The following is a 17,661-nucleotide window of genomic DNA, read 5'->3' as shown; positions in this document are numbered from 1 at the left end:
TCTTTTTCCTCTCGCTCAAGCAATTGGGATTTCTCAGAGGCTCGACTTAGGGTGGGACAGATTGGCTGCTGCCATAACTCGCCTTTACCTGCGCGAGACTTATATGGCAGTCGGGAGTGACGGAAGGAACCTGTCTATTACAGAACGACGTCGGCAAAGCAGCCGAGTCCGCTGAGGCTAAGGAGGCTGTTAGTTCTGTAGCATTAGTCCCTTGACTCCCTTTGAAGTTCAAGCATGAAAATTCGCCGGCTTTTGAGTCCGGCGTTTAGTTCTACATGCTTTAGTTGTTCGATACGCATACATCCACCGGGGGGCCTGCCATGGCAATATTATGATTTCATGGTAGTCGGGATATAAACATTAGCAAAACGAGATAAGTCCGTCACGGATTCAAGGACCTATTCTCGTCTGCCGCGACTTATGCTCGTCTCAAATTAGCAGACGATGTGGTACAAATGCAGGTATGGGAAAAGGATCACAAAACTCATCCAACTATAGGATTCATTACAAAAACAAGTAATGCGTGAATGGTTTGAGCAGTCGAGAAATCTTTCTGCTATGCCTTTTAACCTTTTTATGCTAAACCACCATGGCCTGAAACCTCCTTTACAACCTCCTCTTCCATTTCCACAAGTTGACGGCAGAATGCTTCGACGTCATGTGCCTCTTCCTCCAAAGACAGTCTAAATTCCTTCCACTCGAACTGGCCAAATCCATCCTTAAACCCAGGACTCAGAACCTTGCTCAACACCTCAAAACCCTTACGGTCGATAGACAGCATGTATGCATCCTTCCATGACAACATGTATACAAATGAGTTAATATGTTCCCGATCCTACCTTTGATCTTGTCAAAGAATTAGAAGTTAATAAAAGATTGTCTACCTTTGCATTTGCATTCAAGTATGTACAGCAGAAAAGCATTAGCGCTCTGCGTCTTGGTGCACTTTGATTTATCCCATCAATGAGTTTGGCAGACAAAGGAGCTACATCAAAATTTTATGCGTGTGAGTAAACTGACAAAAGTCGTATCTTCTCAAGCTATAGGAAACCTTTAAAAGCACTTTCAAGTAGGTTCTACCCAACAAATCTGCTTTAGACGCAGCCATATCTTCTGTATCAATCTTATGAGTGTCTCCACTGCCATCAACATACACACACGATCTGGACAATAAATATTTTGAGTCAGAAATATATTCAAAAAACTACACGAATGATTGAACGTATAGCCATAACTGTATTAATGGAATGATGGGACCTATAGCCATAGTTGTATTAATGGAATGCAGCGTAATGCTTTATATGTTGTCCTTCTCTTAAAGATTGAAATTATTGAAACTAGCCAGGAGGTTTTCATATTATCAGGTTGGTTAGACGGCGACAACACGAAAAATTTATTTGGTAATTCAGTTTATAAACAGATGGACCTGACCTCCTCCAATACTTGCTATGAAAATTGTCCAAATTCTAACCTGACCCTAGGATAATCACAATCAGACATACTGATGAAAACACTGGATTCAGTTACCAACAAAATTTAGACAAAGATTTCAATTAAAATTCCAGAAGGCAAGGTTCTTGCCTTTGATTGAACTTGTAAACTATGTAGTTTTCATCGCCTTCCAAGAGCTCCTTAAGGCTTTCGCTTCGTGATGTACAGCTATGATCAGATGAACTTAATACACCTGAAACTGTATAACTGGACTCACTCATTGCTTTCTGCTCCGACCGTATGACTTCTCTAAGGACTGTCCTTGCAGATTGAACCTATAACAAGAAGAATAACATATTATTAAAAGAAAACACTGTAACCATAATACTGAAGCAATTTGAGAGCTCAAATTTCCCGTTATTGCTTATTACTAATGAGGTCAGAAGTTTCAACCTAAAGCAGGATTAGGTGTAATTCAATCACATATTCACAACCAACATATGCTGATGAAAATCATCAATGAAGGTTAATATTTCCAATGTCCTGCTCCTTCAAAACCTGATGAATATCATCAGTGAATGAGGAGTTAATATTCTCAATGCCCCTTTCCTCCTTTGTTTTGATTTTCCTTTATCCAGTGGATTATTTCAGGAACCGGCCTAAAATAACCATGTTAGAGGTGGGACTATACCTAGTACGATTTCAGGCATAGTGAGTTAAGAATGTGTTGAAATTTTTTTTTTTAAAATAAAAGTCAACGGTTGTAGAATCATAGAATCAAACAAAGCATTAAAGTAAACCTACACTTGTAAAAAGAAAAGACACGGTTTTGTGACAAAGAACATGGATCCCATGACTTGGAAATCAAATCTATTCAAGTTCAGAATGTTCAGAAAAGTAAAGTGGGGGTAGAATAAGATTACCTTTTCCTCGGTTAGAGGCACAACTTCGCCAGTCAGGGCAATTCGAGACGGTGTCTGCAAATTTAGAACAATCAACTATTAGATTAATATGCACAATGGAAATACTTGCTCAAATACATGTACCTTATGCAGCTTCACATTGATACTATTCCAAATATTGACATGCTTTAAGGAAGAAAAATCTTTTGACAAATCTTGGGGTAGAAAAAACTGTCCTTAAAGTAGTTATAACTGGGGAAAGAGGGAAGGGGATCACAAAACTCAAAATTGAATACCTTTCTTAATGATCTAAGTAAGCTTGCCAGTGGACCTGGGATGGGATTGGTGACAGCAAATGAACTGCGCTCATCAACAACTACATTCTGCAAGAGAAGGAAAAGAAAATGAGGATAACAGCCTTAATGACTAAAGCTTCATCGCATGCACACGGTGCCTGCTACCAGACAATAAAATTATTTCTCTTTTTTGGAGGACGTGTGCAAATAATCTAAGAGAAATCTCAAGCACACACTACAGAGAAAATACAGCTAACCAGCAGGCAAATAAAGTGAAAACTTAATGACTTCATGTCCGAAAGTAAAAATCATCAGTCTAAACACTATGACATGAGCTTACCACATTATGCAACGCCTTTTCGGGCACCCAAAGGTATGGCTTCCCTCTTTTGCAGATGTACTTAACCTTTGATGTGTATATGTCCTCCTTGCTAACACAACCATACATAGCAAACAGCAAGAAATCCCATTAGTTAATGGATGAAAGTAGCAGTCTTTGCTGCTGCTTTATAGTATAAACATTTGACGGTTACTAACTAAAAGCCCACAAGAAGATGAACAGACACTAAACTTGGGAACTCATATCATTTTACTTACGTAAAACGAAATCTGAAACTCAACTCAATTCCAAACTACCATACAAGCTTATGAAGCAAAAGATAACCTACACGGGGTTGATCCAAATCAGTCGGGTTTTCAATGTGATTTCTTTTCAGTAATACAATCCTTTCGGTAACATCTTTGATAGCTAAATTTTTAACATAACCACCCAACATATAGTATTATACTCAGTTGAGTGAAGGCCTTTTGCAATCGAAATCAATGTAAAAAGCCCGATTATTTAAGCCTTGTACCCACTAAGCATAGCTGAAAAGGAAGAGTTTTGAGGAAATGGGTTACCTTCCTTTAGCATCAGCTTTGATGGTATTGAGTTGCCCTTGCCAGTTGGAAGACAGTATACTCTGCAATTGTTTGAGGTCATGAGATTCTTGTAGCAACAAAACCATGAAAAATAAAATGAATTGAGAAAACTAGAGGGGATATGAATACCTTGCATTTCTCGGCAAATGTTAAGACGGTTGCCTTGTTGGCCTTCATGGGTTCCGCAGTATTGCACCCGAAGTGCTCGAGGAAATTACTCAGGGAAAGAAAGTGTTCGCGCGAGAGAGCGAGTAAGACAGGCGGTGAGCTATGGTCAGGGTTTTAGGGTGGGTTTTGGAATTGAACGAATTCTTCAAAATAATTTGATATTTTTATTCCGTCTTTTGGTTGTGGGTCCAATATATATGAAGTTGTACAATTATGGGATAATAAAAAAAATACTACCACACGCTTTGGTGAATCCGGATCCTCTTTGTGAGGTCACGGGATCCATGAATCGTGTTCAATCATTATACATCGTGCGGTTTTAAATTATTTAAAATATTTTTATTTAAAATTAAACACAAACAATTACTGATCTTCAGAATCCTCACCAAAAAGATCCGGAGAGGATCTTGTTGGTGCTTTGAAAGGATTCGAAGAGGATCTTGTTGCTGCTTTGGTATTGTTAATGCAGGGTGTTTTTGGACCCTCAAAATAGTACAAGTCCAAAAAAAGATCGAGGAAAGCCCAAGAAAGGTTAAGGCCCAAAGAAGGAAAGGAAGTCCAAGGAATTAGAAAGGGGCATTTTGGAGCGTTATAGTCAACTGCTCACTAGTCTTGTTTGACTAACATAAAGCACTTCCCAAATGTCAACGGTACGTGGGCAGACTGACAACTTTATGGCGCAAGACTCCAAGAATAGGCATACTTAGACACCAACCCAGGCAACGTGTCAATCACCAGTAAAGATAAAAGCTTATGATGGGATATAAAGGATACCAGGCCATTGATTGAAAGGAACAATGTTGATTAGTCAAGATCGAACCTTGCGCTTGGTACGCGTTGGCCCATAAAAACATGTAATCGAGTTAAACGACTGTCACTTCACTGCCACATGTCAATTGATGAACGAAAGGATAGTCAGCACTCCAATCTACACTGGTAGCCCATTTAATGCCAGAATAATAAAGTGGATGAGCCTGAGACTTTGTGTGCTCATTGAGGGCATATATAAGGGGGTAAGTACCTCTTGTAGCAGGTCAGACGATTAAGAGACAAGAGAACTTAACCTATAGTCGAGCGCTTCTTATAATCTTGAATTAATATATTCTGGGCGTTATAATGGATGCAGCCCAGTTTTGAGGGGTGAATCAGTTAAATCTTGAGTTCATTATTTCATATCCTTAAACCCGAGCCCATGAAGGATTAATCGTTTGGTTTTTTTTTTTTTTTTTTTGAACAAACGATAAATTATCTACAATAAAGGAGTGAGCTAAGCCTCACAATGGACTATCAATAATTTGGTTTAAATTTTCTATTGGTGAGAATCGAACTTAAGACCCCTCAGTTATAAATGAGGAAAAATACCATTAGATTGTTGTACTAAATGATAAATGTTTAGTTTATTAACTTGCAAGTCTTAAGCATTGAAAGATACATGTTTTTGTTTTTAATTATGTATTGAAATTTTGGATATTCTTTTAAAAGAGTTACGTGCAAATAACACACAACTTTTTAAGAGAAGAAAGTAAATTGAGTCATATTGCACTTAAATTTTAGTTTAGGTGACAAATGGAAATAGCTTTTTTTTCTGAAATGTGACACTGTTACAATTCCCTTCTGAAGTTGATAAACTCGAATGAGGATTCTTGTTAGATTCTCTTTGTGAGGATTTCGAGAATTCTCAAATCACATATGTTCATTATATATCATGTAATCAGAAATTATTGTAAATTTCTTTATTAAAATTGAATATAAACAGGAACCGATGAAAACTGATCACACGATGTATAATAAACGAATGTGATTAGAGGATCTCCGAGATCCTCACAAAAAGGATCCGCTGATAATCCTCTCTCGATAAACTCAATCCCTTTTAATATTTTAATTTTACCAGTTGTCCTTCTATTACGTAGAAGTATGTCCTTAAGTGTGATTACGAAGGAGTAATTAAATTGATGATTAAATTTCAGCAATCTAAGGGTGAATCTAATAGTTAATCTCCTACTAAATAAATCAGTATATTTTAAGTTTATATATAATCGTTTTTTTTTTTTTTCGGTTTAAAGTTAAAATTGATGATGTATTCCACTTTCAAAAAAAAGAAAAGAAAATCATGATATTTGGGCGCCCTTTATTATTTTCCGCGAAAAAAAAAAAAAAGAAAAAAAGAAAAAGGTTGTTTGAAGTTCGAAGATGAGTAGATGACGACATCCGAAAACGCTTTAGAAACGGACTCAACGTATCTCAGCCGTCGACTTCGTACGCCGTACACCTCCGCAGTTAAAAGCCAAAAGCTGGTTGGAGAAACCCAAGTAACCAGTAGGATCTCCGATCTCCAACTCCACCGTCTCCGTCCAATAAAATCGGGCCATGGCTTCGGAGATTTTCGAGCGTGACCGGCACGTGACGTTTCTTCAGATGATGTACCAGCTGCTGCCGTCCCCCTACCAGTCCCAGGAAATCAACCGCCTCACTCTCGCTTACTTTGTCATCTCCGGCCTCGACCTCCTCGCCGCCCCCGATCGCCTCGTACGTCGTCGTTAGTTAATTTTCGTTGTTGAAATTCAAATTTGAAATAAATGATTTAGAAAGTTGCAATCTTTGATTTGGTAGGTTGACAAGGAAGCAGTTGCCAAGTGGGTTCTGTCGTTGCAAGCTCACCCGAGAAGCCAGTCCGAATTGAACAACGGTAGATGGGGCGATTTGTATTTTTGAGTTCGAATTCGATAGAATCGAATCGAATTGAATTAAATTGTTTTCATTTAAGTGTGAATTCTAGTTTAAATGAATAAAAAAATTGATCTTTTGATTTGTTGTAGGACAATTCTATGGATTTTATGGTTCCAGATCTGCACAATTTCCTTCAGAGGATAATGACAATGGGGTATGAAACTATGAACTAGTTTATTTATTGTTTAAGCTTTCTTTCGGGTTTTAACCATTTCGCGTAGTTTAAGCAAATTCTTAGTATAAGAGCATTGAATGATATACTTTTTTCGTGTTTCCGGTTAGTAATTATTTAGTTTGATTTTGATGTAGGCTTTATTAAGTCGCAGTGTCGGTAACTTGGCCAGCACGTATTGTGCTGTGGCGATACTTAAAATCATCGGCTATGACTTGTCCAGTATTGATTCTGAGTCGATACTAACGTCAATGAGAAACCTTCAACAGTCTGATGGGAGGTATTGTGGTTTACAGGAAAGCTTATAGCCATGTCTTAGGGGATGTTATGAGGTAGCTGGACTAATTTCCTGGTATTTTCGACTGATTTTGGCAGTTTTATGCCTATACATACAGGGGCCGAGACTGATCTCCGATTCATTTATTGTGCTGGTAAGACGGTAAAAGCTTTTGTGTAGTTACTTTTGAAGCCGTTTAATTCAATATACTTGACAATGTAGCATCAATTGAGCTGATTGATGTACCAGTGGCCATTTGTCATATGCTGGGAAATTGGAGTGGAATGGACAAGGAGAAAGCCAAGGCGTACATAATAAATTGCCAGGTCTGTATGGCAAATGCGATCATCCTCTTGGGATATTATCTTCCATTTAATCAGTAAATTTCCCAATTCTTGATATATTTTGGAGATATACTTATACAGAAGTGACTTCGTTCTTTCAGTCGTACGATGGAGGCTTTGGGTTGACTCCTGGTTCGGAATCTCACGGTGAGTTCTAACAATTATGAATGTCCCCATTTTTCGATTTCCTTACCAGTTGCTTTCTTGTTAATGTTTTACTCAATTGTTGTTATTTTGTATTTCTAAAGTAAAACAGCATAATTTCTTCTTAGACTAGCCCGTGATGTAAACCCAAAAAGTTTGAAATTTTCTTTTTCTTCAATGATACAATATTCATTTTAGTGACACAGGCGGTGCAACATATTGCAGTGTTACATCTCTCCGGTTAATGGGATTTATTGAAGAAGATATTCTTTCTAAAGATGCAGAGTCTTCCATAATAAATGTGCCATTGCTGCTGGATTGGTGCTTGCAGGTTTGTCTCCTCACCTAATATCTTCAAGCGTTGCCAGTTTTCCCCTTGAGATTGTAAAGCTTTTAACACTCCTGCAAGTAAACACTTGACAGGCATGTGGGCATTAAAAGCCTTAAAATCTGCCAAATAAGTAGATGCATCTGAAACAATGGTCCCGGACTTTGCATTCTGATAAGCAATTTCATGTTCTCGTCCCGTAATAAAGATTTCTCACTTTCAGTCATTCTTTTGTACCACTGCAGAAGCAGGCAGCTGATGGTGGATTTCAGGGTAGACCCAACAAGCCTAGTGATACATGTTATGCCTTTTGGTAGGTGGATGAACATCCTTTGGGCGTTTCATGCCGTGTTTGGAATTTTGTACCCTGACAATGGAAATTTGCTTGTGCAGGATTGGATCAGTTTTGAAGGTTTTAGGGGGCCACAAATTCATTGACAAGAAGGCTCTACATGGATTTTTGCTAACTTGTCAATCCGAGGTGCTTTTGCTTATCTCTCCTCATATTAACCTATGATACGATAGGGGAGAACATGACGTTTCTTTCAGATTTGTCATGGAAAATCTGTTGTTACTTCGGTCATGCATACAAATTTACAAATTTATTGGATTAATCTCCATAAACATAGAAGGATCCTAAGGCTATGATGATAGAAACTAGAAATGCAATTGGATATAAGTTCTTGTTCTTAGGAAAAATAACGGACCAATAAAATGCAGACGAGATAAATTTGATTTTTGTGCTTGATTTTTTTTTGGCAATAGTATCTTTTGTAAACATGAGGAATGTTGTAATTAGGCTACTTATACAATATTATGGAAGTGCCCCGATTTCTGTCAAACTTTTTTCTAAGCTGATAGTACTGCTTATGACTCCCGACTTTGATGTTCGTATTTGTGTTTTCACCAGTACGGTGGTTTCAGCAAGTTCCCGGGGGACTTTCCAGATCTATATCACTCCTATTACGGGTTTACCGCATTCAGCCTCTTGGAAGAACCCGGCCTGAAACCACTCTGTGTTGAGCTGGGAATGTCTGCTATTGCTGCCATTGGAATCTGACCTGATATTTCTTCATATACGTTGGCTTTCTGGTTGATTTTTTTGTGCGTTTCCATGTATTCAACCGTGTTCTTCATAAATTAAAAAAAATTTACCCTTCCTTTTACTGCAAGTTATGTAGAAATAGAGGTAAATTACTTGGCCACATTCAGTGGGTGGTAAATTTTCTTTCCAAGTGACTTGATATTTAGCATGTGATAGCATTTCCATCAATCATCATCACACGTTTTTAAGTTTCTATCAAGTGCTCATGTTTCAATTTTGTACAGAGTCTTTATGATCGTTATGGTTGAACAGTAAAGTTGTGAAATCAAAATTCACTCTTCTTTTTGTTTTTTCTCGATTATTCTTTGATTTATTTTATTTGAATACGAAAGAAAAATAGGTTAGTATATGAGAAAAAATAAGAGTGAAAAAGATTTTCCTATAACGAAAGGTAAAATCATAAAAGGGAGATGACGGAGAGATGGACACAATAAAATATAAAATTGGTTACAACGCAGGTTATCTATGAGGTAAGGGATTTTTGGCTTTGATACCAAATTGACAAACCCCAAATTGGTTATCCACATGGATCCCAAAAATCAAGGCATGCTAGTTGACATTCGAAAGATGATGAAGCTATAAGGTGAAAGTTCTGTATAAACAGTACGAATAAATTTAAAACCAAAGTCTAAGGTAAATTAAAGGAAGTGCACGCAGTGTGGGGAGATAAAGATTATAGCAATGAATTGAGATTATGATCAGTCTAAGATTTGATTCTCTACAAATCATGTTTACTAATGGAAATGAGAGAATGAACGAATTAGACAACTTCGAAATAAAAAATAGGAAATTTATACTTTTTCGAGTCTATGTTAGTATTTATTAAAGAAAAGTTAAGAAGTGAAGTGATTTTCCAACTTGTACTTTAGCAAACGCACGAAACTCAAGAATTAAAACCTCTTAATTCTTGGTAAGTAAACATGTAACAAAGAGAATATACGGATTGTTTCCTTAGTATATGAGTTTGTATACATTGATGGCCATGATTTGAGCCACGAATCTGTCAGTCAGAACAGAAGATTACAAAGGGGATACTAAAAAAGTAAGAGCCTACATGATTCTTCAAGGTGGAGGTGGATGAATCGTTGCACCTTTCGGCAAATTCGCACAAGCCACTTTCACGGGGTAATTTGCTTATCTTTGTTGTTTGGGAAAATGCCCTAAGGCCATAAGGCATCACCTCAACTCTTCCCTTTCCTTTTTCCAACTTTGTCTTGTAATGCAGGTGGTTGATGCTTTCTTAATGTCATGTCACTAAGTCACTTGTACTAAGATATTAAATTCCACCTAGATATTGAGATTTACCAAAACAAGTGGCATAAACATGCCAGAAAACAAAGGCAAGGCAACAATGATTGTTTACGATAAGAGAATGACTTTCATGAAACGGGATGTTAAAAAGACTTGCATATGGTTTGCAAAGTGTTATTGCAGTGTTTTGGGCAAAAAAATAATATCATGTGTTTTAGTTCTCGCATGTTCATTGTAATATTGGTCCATAATACCAAAATGGTATCTTGAAGGTGCATGCAAATTTTTCTCCATTGTGGTGGTATTGTTGCCAAGTCCCTCTCTATATTGTGAGAGTATTTCAAGCAATCATGCGATGCGATGCATAATGTTTGGTGGCTTGAAATACCGACAAGGTGACATAGTGTGAGTTTCTACGAGAGAGAGAGAGAGAGAGAGAGAGAGAGAGAGAGAGAGAGAGAGAGAGAGGACAAGAACATCAGTTGTGTAGCATCATCACACTCACAAGAAGATTACAGGTACGAGACAACTCAGGGGAACATGAAGGCTAAATAAAACAAAGCAACTTCACAGTCACGAGGTCCCCCACTAACAGGAAAACCCATCTCACACCATCATGTTCCTGAATATATGTCCCCCCCACCACCACTAGAACTCATTACATTCCACATTAACCTCTATTACTAATCAAATTTAACAAACTTACCCACAAATAATAATTTTTTTAAAAAAAGCAAAAAAATTGGTTCATCGAACTCTAATGTAAATTGGGTTTCTTCCCAATTGTTGATCTGAATCCTGAAGGTGAAGAAACTAAAGGAAGAACCTGTGAAGTGCTTGATGAATGGCACTTTTCGTTGTTCTTGTCAACAATGATTGTGATGAAAGAACCATCTTCCTCAGCATTTCCATCAATATTCTGAACTTTTTCCTGCAATTTTACTCTAAGTTTCTCCTCGGCAACCTGCAAGAACTTGAATTTTGGAGGAGGAGAGGACCTCAATCTGTTGAATTCTGCATCAGATTTTGACTCAAAGAGTGGGCTGAAACCCTGCGGGGGAGTGAGAGGAGGTGTGAAAAGTGTTGGAGAACCAAGAGGTGTCAGATATGGAGTCTCAAATCCCACAAGCAAATCACTAAGACTCTTGCTCCTAGAACCCTTCTGGCTCCTCCACCCGCCATCCTCTGACTGTTGCTCCAAATCCTCCTTCGTTTCCTCCACAATTGTGAACAGGTGCCTTGGTGGGCCCCCACCAGCATTCTGCAGCCTCATGAGCTCAGCATCCAAATCATCCTCCTCAAATGATTTGAGCACCAGATTGTTGCTGCTTGGTTCATGGACTAGGGTTTCTGACATTCTCAAAGAAGCACAGATACCTGTGGGGTTTCGGGAGGAAGTGCAAGTGCTTCTTCTCCAGCAGAACATGTAGAAGATTTCCTTCTGTGGGCTGCTGCTGTAGCCACTGTCAATCTCTCTGCTGGTAAATCTCTTCTTCCACCACAGTAAATAGTAAAGCTCTGCAATCAGAGCCAAGAAAAGGCAGCCAAAAACCACACTTAACCCAAGTCCCACACTGCTCAAAGATTTCATCTTTGTCATCAAATCTCATCAGAAAGCTACTTATTTCACATCAAAACTACCCAAAAAAAGCTCAAACCAACCACAGTTAATTTTGGGCATTACCCTTTTACCCAATTCACCAGAAGCCCAAGAAACTGAAGGGAAAGGTTGATTTTCTGGGAAAATTCTGTAAAGTTGCAATCTTTTCCATGAACACAGGAGAAACCCAAAAACCGAGATAGTGGGAACTCAGTAACCAAACACTCGTTAACTTGCTGGCTACTTTAGGGGCAAATGAAAATACCCAAATGCCCACCAGCTAAAAATATCTCTCAAAAGGCTTTATCTTCTGAGAAAATCACCCTTTAAATCATGAAACGTGATGACAAAAGCGCTTTTGAAACCCACCAATACTAAAAGCCCACCCGGATGTGGAAATCCCAGAAAATTGGCAAATTGCAGAGGACTAAACCAAAGAAATGAACAAACAAACAACAGGGAAGCTATGCAAAAATGCAGAGTAAGAGAGTCGGCAAATAGGCAAATATGGGTGAAGGAGAGGAGAGGAGAGGAGAGGCGTTGTTCGAGGGAAAGTTCACATGGGAACACAAAGACAAGGAAAGTGACGGGTCGTTTTTTATTAGATGCTAAATTGGCTTTTGTCTAATCCATTCACGCAACTCAGCTCACAGGAAAAGAAGTTGAGACTTGAGTCGCTTTTCTGAGTCCTGAATTTGTAGAGCAAGGCTGGCTATGCGATTCTGTCTTTGACTCTTTGACTCCAAGTCCCAGGGGTGGAAACTGCGTCGTTTTTGTCATTAAATCATAGCTTGGTTGTAGAAATTTTTCGTTGCGACAAGAATACGGATAGTATATCACGTGTTTTTATGCAAATGGTGTAAAATTCTAATTTTTAAGTTATTAATCTTTCAACACACATAACTCACCATTTATATAAAAACATATGATGTACCACCTCATGTCACAGTCATACTAAAAAAATATCCCGCTTGGTTGACGATTCTGGAATTAGCAGAGCTTGCGGAGGCTAATTCTCTGGCAAATGCATATTTCCTTTGCTTTTTATTAAGCAAATAAGTTATTCTCGAAGTCCAACTCCAGGTGTTGTAGGAAAAGAAGTCTCTACGAGTTATTGGATTATTAAATTATTATGTCTTGTTTAACTTCGTTTCATGTAATATAAGTTGTTCTTACGTCAAACAATATTAACATATGACTTTAATTCAACTAAACTATATTGTGTTTATCTTCAACTGGTACTGGCACTTAAAAAACGTTGTTTTGCAGTCGTTCACACTTGTTATTTCTAATATGTAATTTACAAACAAAAAAACAGCATGTGATCTTTGTAGAGTTCTAATAATTATTATTTTATTTGATATGATAAGTAAATACTCAATACTTTCAGTATCTTAACTAATTATCATAAGATAATATAATGCTTGCCAAGATTCGTCATGCTGAGTCAGAAAAATGAGCAACAATTCAACTTAAGTTTGTTGTTCGAGTTTGTAGTCTCTTTCATAAATTTTAAATTTGTTTTTAGTTGATGATTTTTGGTTTAAGTAAGCATATGGTTATCCGGATCTCTTCCACTACGGTCACAGGATCAAGTGATCTAAGCTTTTCAAATTTCATGTAATGGTCCAAAATTATCACAACTTGTAAAGAGTTAAAACATGTGGACTGTTTAATGAAATTTGAAATGTCCAAATCATCAGACCCGTAAGGGCTCTGATACCAAATGTTGGAAACTGGAATTAACTTAAACGTAAAAAGGATGCTTGAACAAATGTTATCAACAAAATCTCAATTGATAAAAACTAAATCAATCGATCAATCAAGAATATTTTCTTGAAAGTTGGGATCCAAGGACCGTGGTAAAATAAAGAGAAATTTTAAAGAAACTCTTGCAAAGTTAAACTCTTTATAGCTCTTTGTCATCTCACAGTTAAAATCAATTTTTTTGTCAACATCATAAAATACTGTGCTAAAAACATAAGATAGTAGAAAGTCTATAAAAATTGAAGAGTTCTAGTTTTGAAAAAGTCCCATTGACATTTCTCAAACCATGCATGTTACCAACCATTATTTTCAGTAGTTTTTTTTTTTTTCTCACAAGTAGACACATTATTTTCAGTATTTAATGGAGGTAAAAATGCTCGTAAATATATGGCACCCTAGAGAAGCTGGAATTTTACCAGGATTCTGGCTTTCCACTGTACTTTTTGTTTTGGGTTGGATCTCCAAATTACAGGCCCATTTTTTGTGGCAACCTTTTAAGCCCAAAACAAAGCCCATTTGAGCAATCACCCCTTTTCATGGCCTCAATCGCAAGGTAAATACATTAATAATTAGAAGACAAACCTCACCATCATATCCAATAGTTAGATTGCATAACTACAATGTCCTTACAATTATTGGCTGCTAAGGCCTCAGAAGAACTTGGATTGTGGTGTCACAACCACCTTATCTTATATTTTGTTTTTATTTGACTATACACGACACTCAGATAATTTTACTAAAATTTATCGGCTCTCTAAGTTACCAGACTCTAAATCAGGCAAACACTGAACTACAAGGGATGAGAGTGTGGCGTCGGCACGGCAAATCGGGCAACTTGAATGAGAAAACAGCCACATGTCAATGCATGAAACGTGAAATGAGTGCTTGCATTCCGGCAAGGTACGAAACTCTTCACCTTCTTCAAAATCACTTATGCACACTGCACACATACCGTCTCCCACCAAGACCAAGCCAACGTCCCTTTGATACTTCCTGGCCGGAATGAGTTCAGATACCGACGAAGGCCACATGCTGCCATCTGTGAGCCCCGTGGTTTCAGGCCTCAAACGGCGTCGTGTTTGTTGTGGTTGGGGGTTGCCGTTGCAGCAACAAATGACTGCGCAATGGTAGAGTATGACAACAAGCACAGCCGAGCTCAGAGCAACTAGAAGAATGTATAATCTGGGATCAGAGACAAAGTTATGGCTTTCAGCCATGGTGGAAAGTCGTGTGTAATGCCAAGGAATTTAAATGGACGTTGAAATTATATATAGAAAAGGCGATTATATCAAGGTTTGCACTTGTCTTATGTGCCTACACAGACAGATGAGAAGATGGAACGAGCTGAAGCTCTGAGTCGGCCTCTTTTTTTATTGTGGAGCACTGAGTCGGCTTTTTTGGAGCACGCAAATTGTTGGTCCTGAACTTTTTCCTGACTTATTTATATAAGCATTTTTCAGTTTTATACCAATAATATTATGAGAATTCATACATCAGGTGCAAGGGTAAATGTTTTTAACTAATTAAACTTCAAATAAAATTAGTGGACCAATTTCGTGAAAGTGATGTTAATGGAGGCAGCCGTAGCTAGCACAATTAATTTTATTGGGTTATTTGGTTCAGTTCTAGCACTAATGTGATAAAGCAAAATGGACTTCTTATGCATTAAACCATCTCCTACTTACGTGAAAGCCATGCAAGGCTCTTATAATGACACACCAGAATCACAAATGATCATATGGGGACTAATAAGATATGGGAAATGTTAACGAGATTATCTACTTGAAGTATATTTTTTAAACTATATAATGCATGTGGCGGTTGATAAATATAGTACTATAAGAAACTAACCATCAACCACCACATCATATGATCTACAAAATACGGTCCATTTAAAAACATAGTCTTCCTAGCATTTTCCCTAAGATATACATAAATACTGCTTATCTTGTTTTAGCCACTGATTATGGACCACCTAATGAAAGATTTTGGGGACTATAAATGGTCAAGACACTTTCAGGAATTAATTATGGTTCAAACTTCAAATACCATTGTCTCGTATTGAAGACGTGAATGTCCATACAAGAGTTTTAACTGTTCTTATTTGCAGAGACATAATAAAAAAAGTCTGCGAAAGGAGAATCAAGAGACATAATATATAGAATGTCTAGAACAAAAAAATGGGTGCTCAAAAATCATACTCGTAAAATAATCTTAATTTAAGGCATTACCAAACATTTTTCCCTTGACCAGATACTGCATATATAGGTTGTAATAGACTAATAGTAGATGTTAACCAACCTTATGGTTTGAGTGAAGTTTTAGTTTGATCTATCATATGTGTGTGTGTGTGTGTGTATTTTTTCTTAATTGCGCCTGAAGTTTACAATTTTTAGTAAGTGATTTTCTCAATTGTGTGAAAGATGAAAGCTCTCAAACCAAAGCATTGTTAATGAAAATGCATTTCTCAAATCATTCCAACAAGGCCTTCGTTTGATGTCTAAGACATCAGTTTCCGATGAACAAGTACGAAATACACCCAATAGTCACTCTCATGGAGGAATATCATGAGTTTTCAAGCTTCTAGGTGTGGATTATATATATTTACCTTCCTCGGCACAAGCATAAAAAATTACTCGTACCCCGGCTGAAATTACAAAAAACAACGCAATGTCTTTTTTGTGCAAAATTTGGTTTACTCTTCCGTGGCACTATCGAGCTCAGATCAGAAACCCTACTACCGCTGAACGACAACCGTGAACAGTGTAGCAGTGGCGCGGCAAACTGGGCAATTCGGATGAGAATAGAGCCACATGTCAATGCATGCAGCGTGAAACGAGTGCTTGCACTCCGGCAAGGTACGAAAATATTCACCTTCTTCAAATTTTTCTATGCATACAGCACACGTACCATCTCCAACCAGGCTAACACCCTTTTCATACTTTTGGATTACCGGTGAAGCAGTAGTAGTCCTTGTGCTGCTTGCTGCTGTGGTCTTTTGCATTTCATCATCTTCCAATTGTCGTTGTATCGGTTCTTCAGGGGGAATATTCTCGCAGCAGCAACGGCAACACCACCAGATGGCTATGACCGCCACAAGCTGAATGATGAGAAAAAGTGCAGGACCATATTCAGACTCTCCGGAAACCATGGTAGAACTTAGAGTCTAAAGAGACTATGAATTTGCTAAAATAGCCATTCATGTTATATAGAATAGGCGGTTAATGCAAGGTTACCATTGTCTTATTCTCATTATTAATTTCACGACACAAAATGTAACGTCGAGTCCAAAGCTATTTGCTTAGAAATGATTCTAATTGATTTCATTTTTTTCCTATGCAGAAAATGTTATGAAAGTTCATATATCTAACCTTACTCCTGCAGCAGATGCTTTAGTAGTTGCAATAGACAACGTGGACGTATTGAACCTCCAAATTAAGGGAATTTTAATTGGTGAATTCCATGTTATATGTGTTGAGAGTATGAATCTCACGTCAAAAAAATAAGGGACCCTGCATGTAAAAGTAATAAAATTGGGCCACTTTTATATTACAAATTAATTTTATAACGAAACCATAATTTTCTTCATAATATCAGAGTATGTTGTCCCTCATGTAAATAAAACAAAGAGAGCAAAACCACAATAACTAGGTATAGGTTACCAGCATATTCCAGGATGGGCTTAGGCCTCACCTGACCTCTATGTGACTCCCCCACTGCTCGAGCGGGTTTTAAAAATTTATTTTTAAAATTGACTACAGTTTTCATTAGTGATTTGCTAGTTTTTCGTGTTATGGGTATCTAATTAAGGCACATGCATGTTGTTTACCTAGAACGAGAATTGGTATAAATTTTGGGGTGTATATTCTGTATATATGCTACTTACTTTTAATGAGTTAGGTTGTACGATCCACAAGTAAATAAACAAATATCGATGCAATTTCTGTTGAATTAAAGAAAACTATCGTATGAACCTAAATAATACTTTGGCAAAAAAAAAATTTCATTCAACTTGCATCATCATTCAACATACATATTACAACTAAAGTACAAAAACATAAAACAAATTGACCAAGGAAATAGGAACAACCATTTTCACGACTCACATGATATCTTCACTATTGGAGCACTCCTAGGCTGCGTTTGTAGCACCGAACTATCTTGGATTAGAGTAACTTCTGGAACTAAGCTAGATCAGCTTAGAATAAACTAAACTGATTTAGTTTGC

The 17,661-nt window shown here is 37.5% G+C and overlaps 3 protein-coding genes across 4 annotated transcripts; 1 reads left to right on the top strand and 2 right to left on the bottom strand.

Annotated features, from left to right (window-relative positions):
* Window positions 1-316: 316 nt before the first annotated feature.
* LOC137733273 (uncharacterized) lies at window positions 317-3,849 on the bottom strand. Its single transcript, XM_068472417.1, has 9 exons — window positions 3,680-3,849; window positions 3,530-3,591; window positions 2,970-3,060; window positions 2,630-2,716; window positions 2,355-2,408; window positions 1,582-1,766; window positions 1,081-1,163; window positions 885-985; window positions 317-790 (listed from the first exon to the last, which is right to left on the bottom strand). Exons 1-9 carry the CDS (start codon window positions 3,725-3,727, stop codon window positions 575-577), a joined length of 927 nt encoding a protein of 308 aa, XP_068328518.1. The 5' UTR covers window positions 3,728-3,849; the 3' UTR covers window positions 317-574.
* Window positions 3,850-5,870: 2,021 nt separating this feature from the next.
* Window positions 5,871-9,008, top strand: LOC137734966 (geranylgeranyl transferase type-1 subunit beta-like). Of its 2 annotated transcripts, none has more exons than XM_068474307.1 (11): window positions 5,871-6,244; window positions 6,329-6,404; window positions 6,535-6,599; window positions 6,755-6,897; window positions 6,993-7,048; window positions 7,117-7,220; window positions 7,340-7,385; window positions 7,589-7,713; window positions 7,956-8,023; window positions 8,104-8,191; window positions 8,621-9,008. In XM_068474307.1, exons 1-11 carry the CDS (start codon window positions 6,086-6,088, stop codon window positions 8,768-8,770), a joined length of 1,080 nt encoding a protein of 359 aa, XP_068330408.1. In that variant the 5' UTR covers window positions 5,871-6,085; the 3' UTR covers window positions 8,771-9,008. The 2 variants fall into 2 exon arrangements, with proteins under 2 accessions (XP_068330408.1, XP_068330409.1); XM_068474308.1 differs by having other exon boundaries at window positions 7,144-7,220; window positions 8,621-8,876.
* Window positions 9,009-10,537: 1,529 nt separating this feature from the next.
* LOC137735325 (uncharacterized) lies at window positions 10,538-12,299 on the bottom strand. Its single transcript, XM_068474744.1, has one exon. The coding sequence runs from the start codon at window positions 11,664-11,666 to the stop codon at window positions 10,824-10,826; it is 843 nt and encodes a 280-aa protein (XP_068330845.1). The 5' UTR covers window positions 11,667-12,299; the 3' UTR covers window positions 10,538-10,823.
* Window positions 12,300-17,661: the final 5,362 nt, after the last annotated feature.

This window comes from Pyrus communis, chromosome 5, assembly GCF_963583255.1.
Source record: "Pyrus communis chromosome 5, drPyrComm1.1, whole genome shotgun sequence".
Classification (NCBI taxonomy): Eukaryota; Viridiplantae; Streptophyta; class Magnoliopsida; order Rosales; family Rosaceae; genus Pyrus; species Pyrus communis.
Note: the sequence above shows the minus strand (reverse complement) of the source record. Positions and strands in the feature narration are given on the sequence as shown.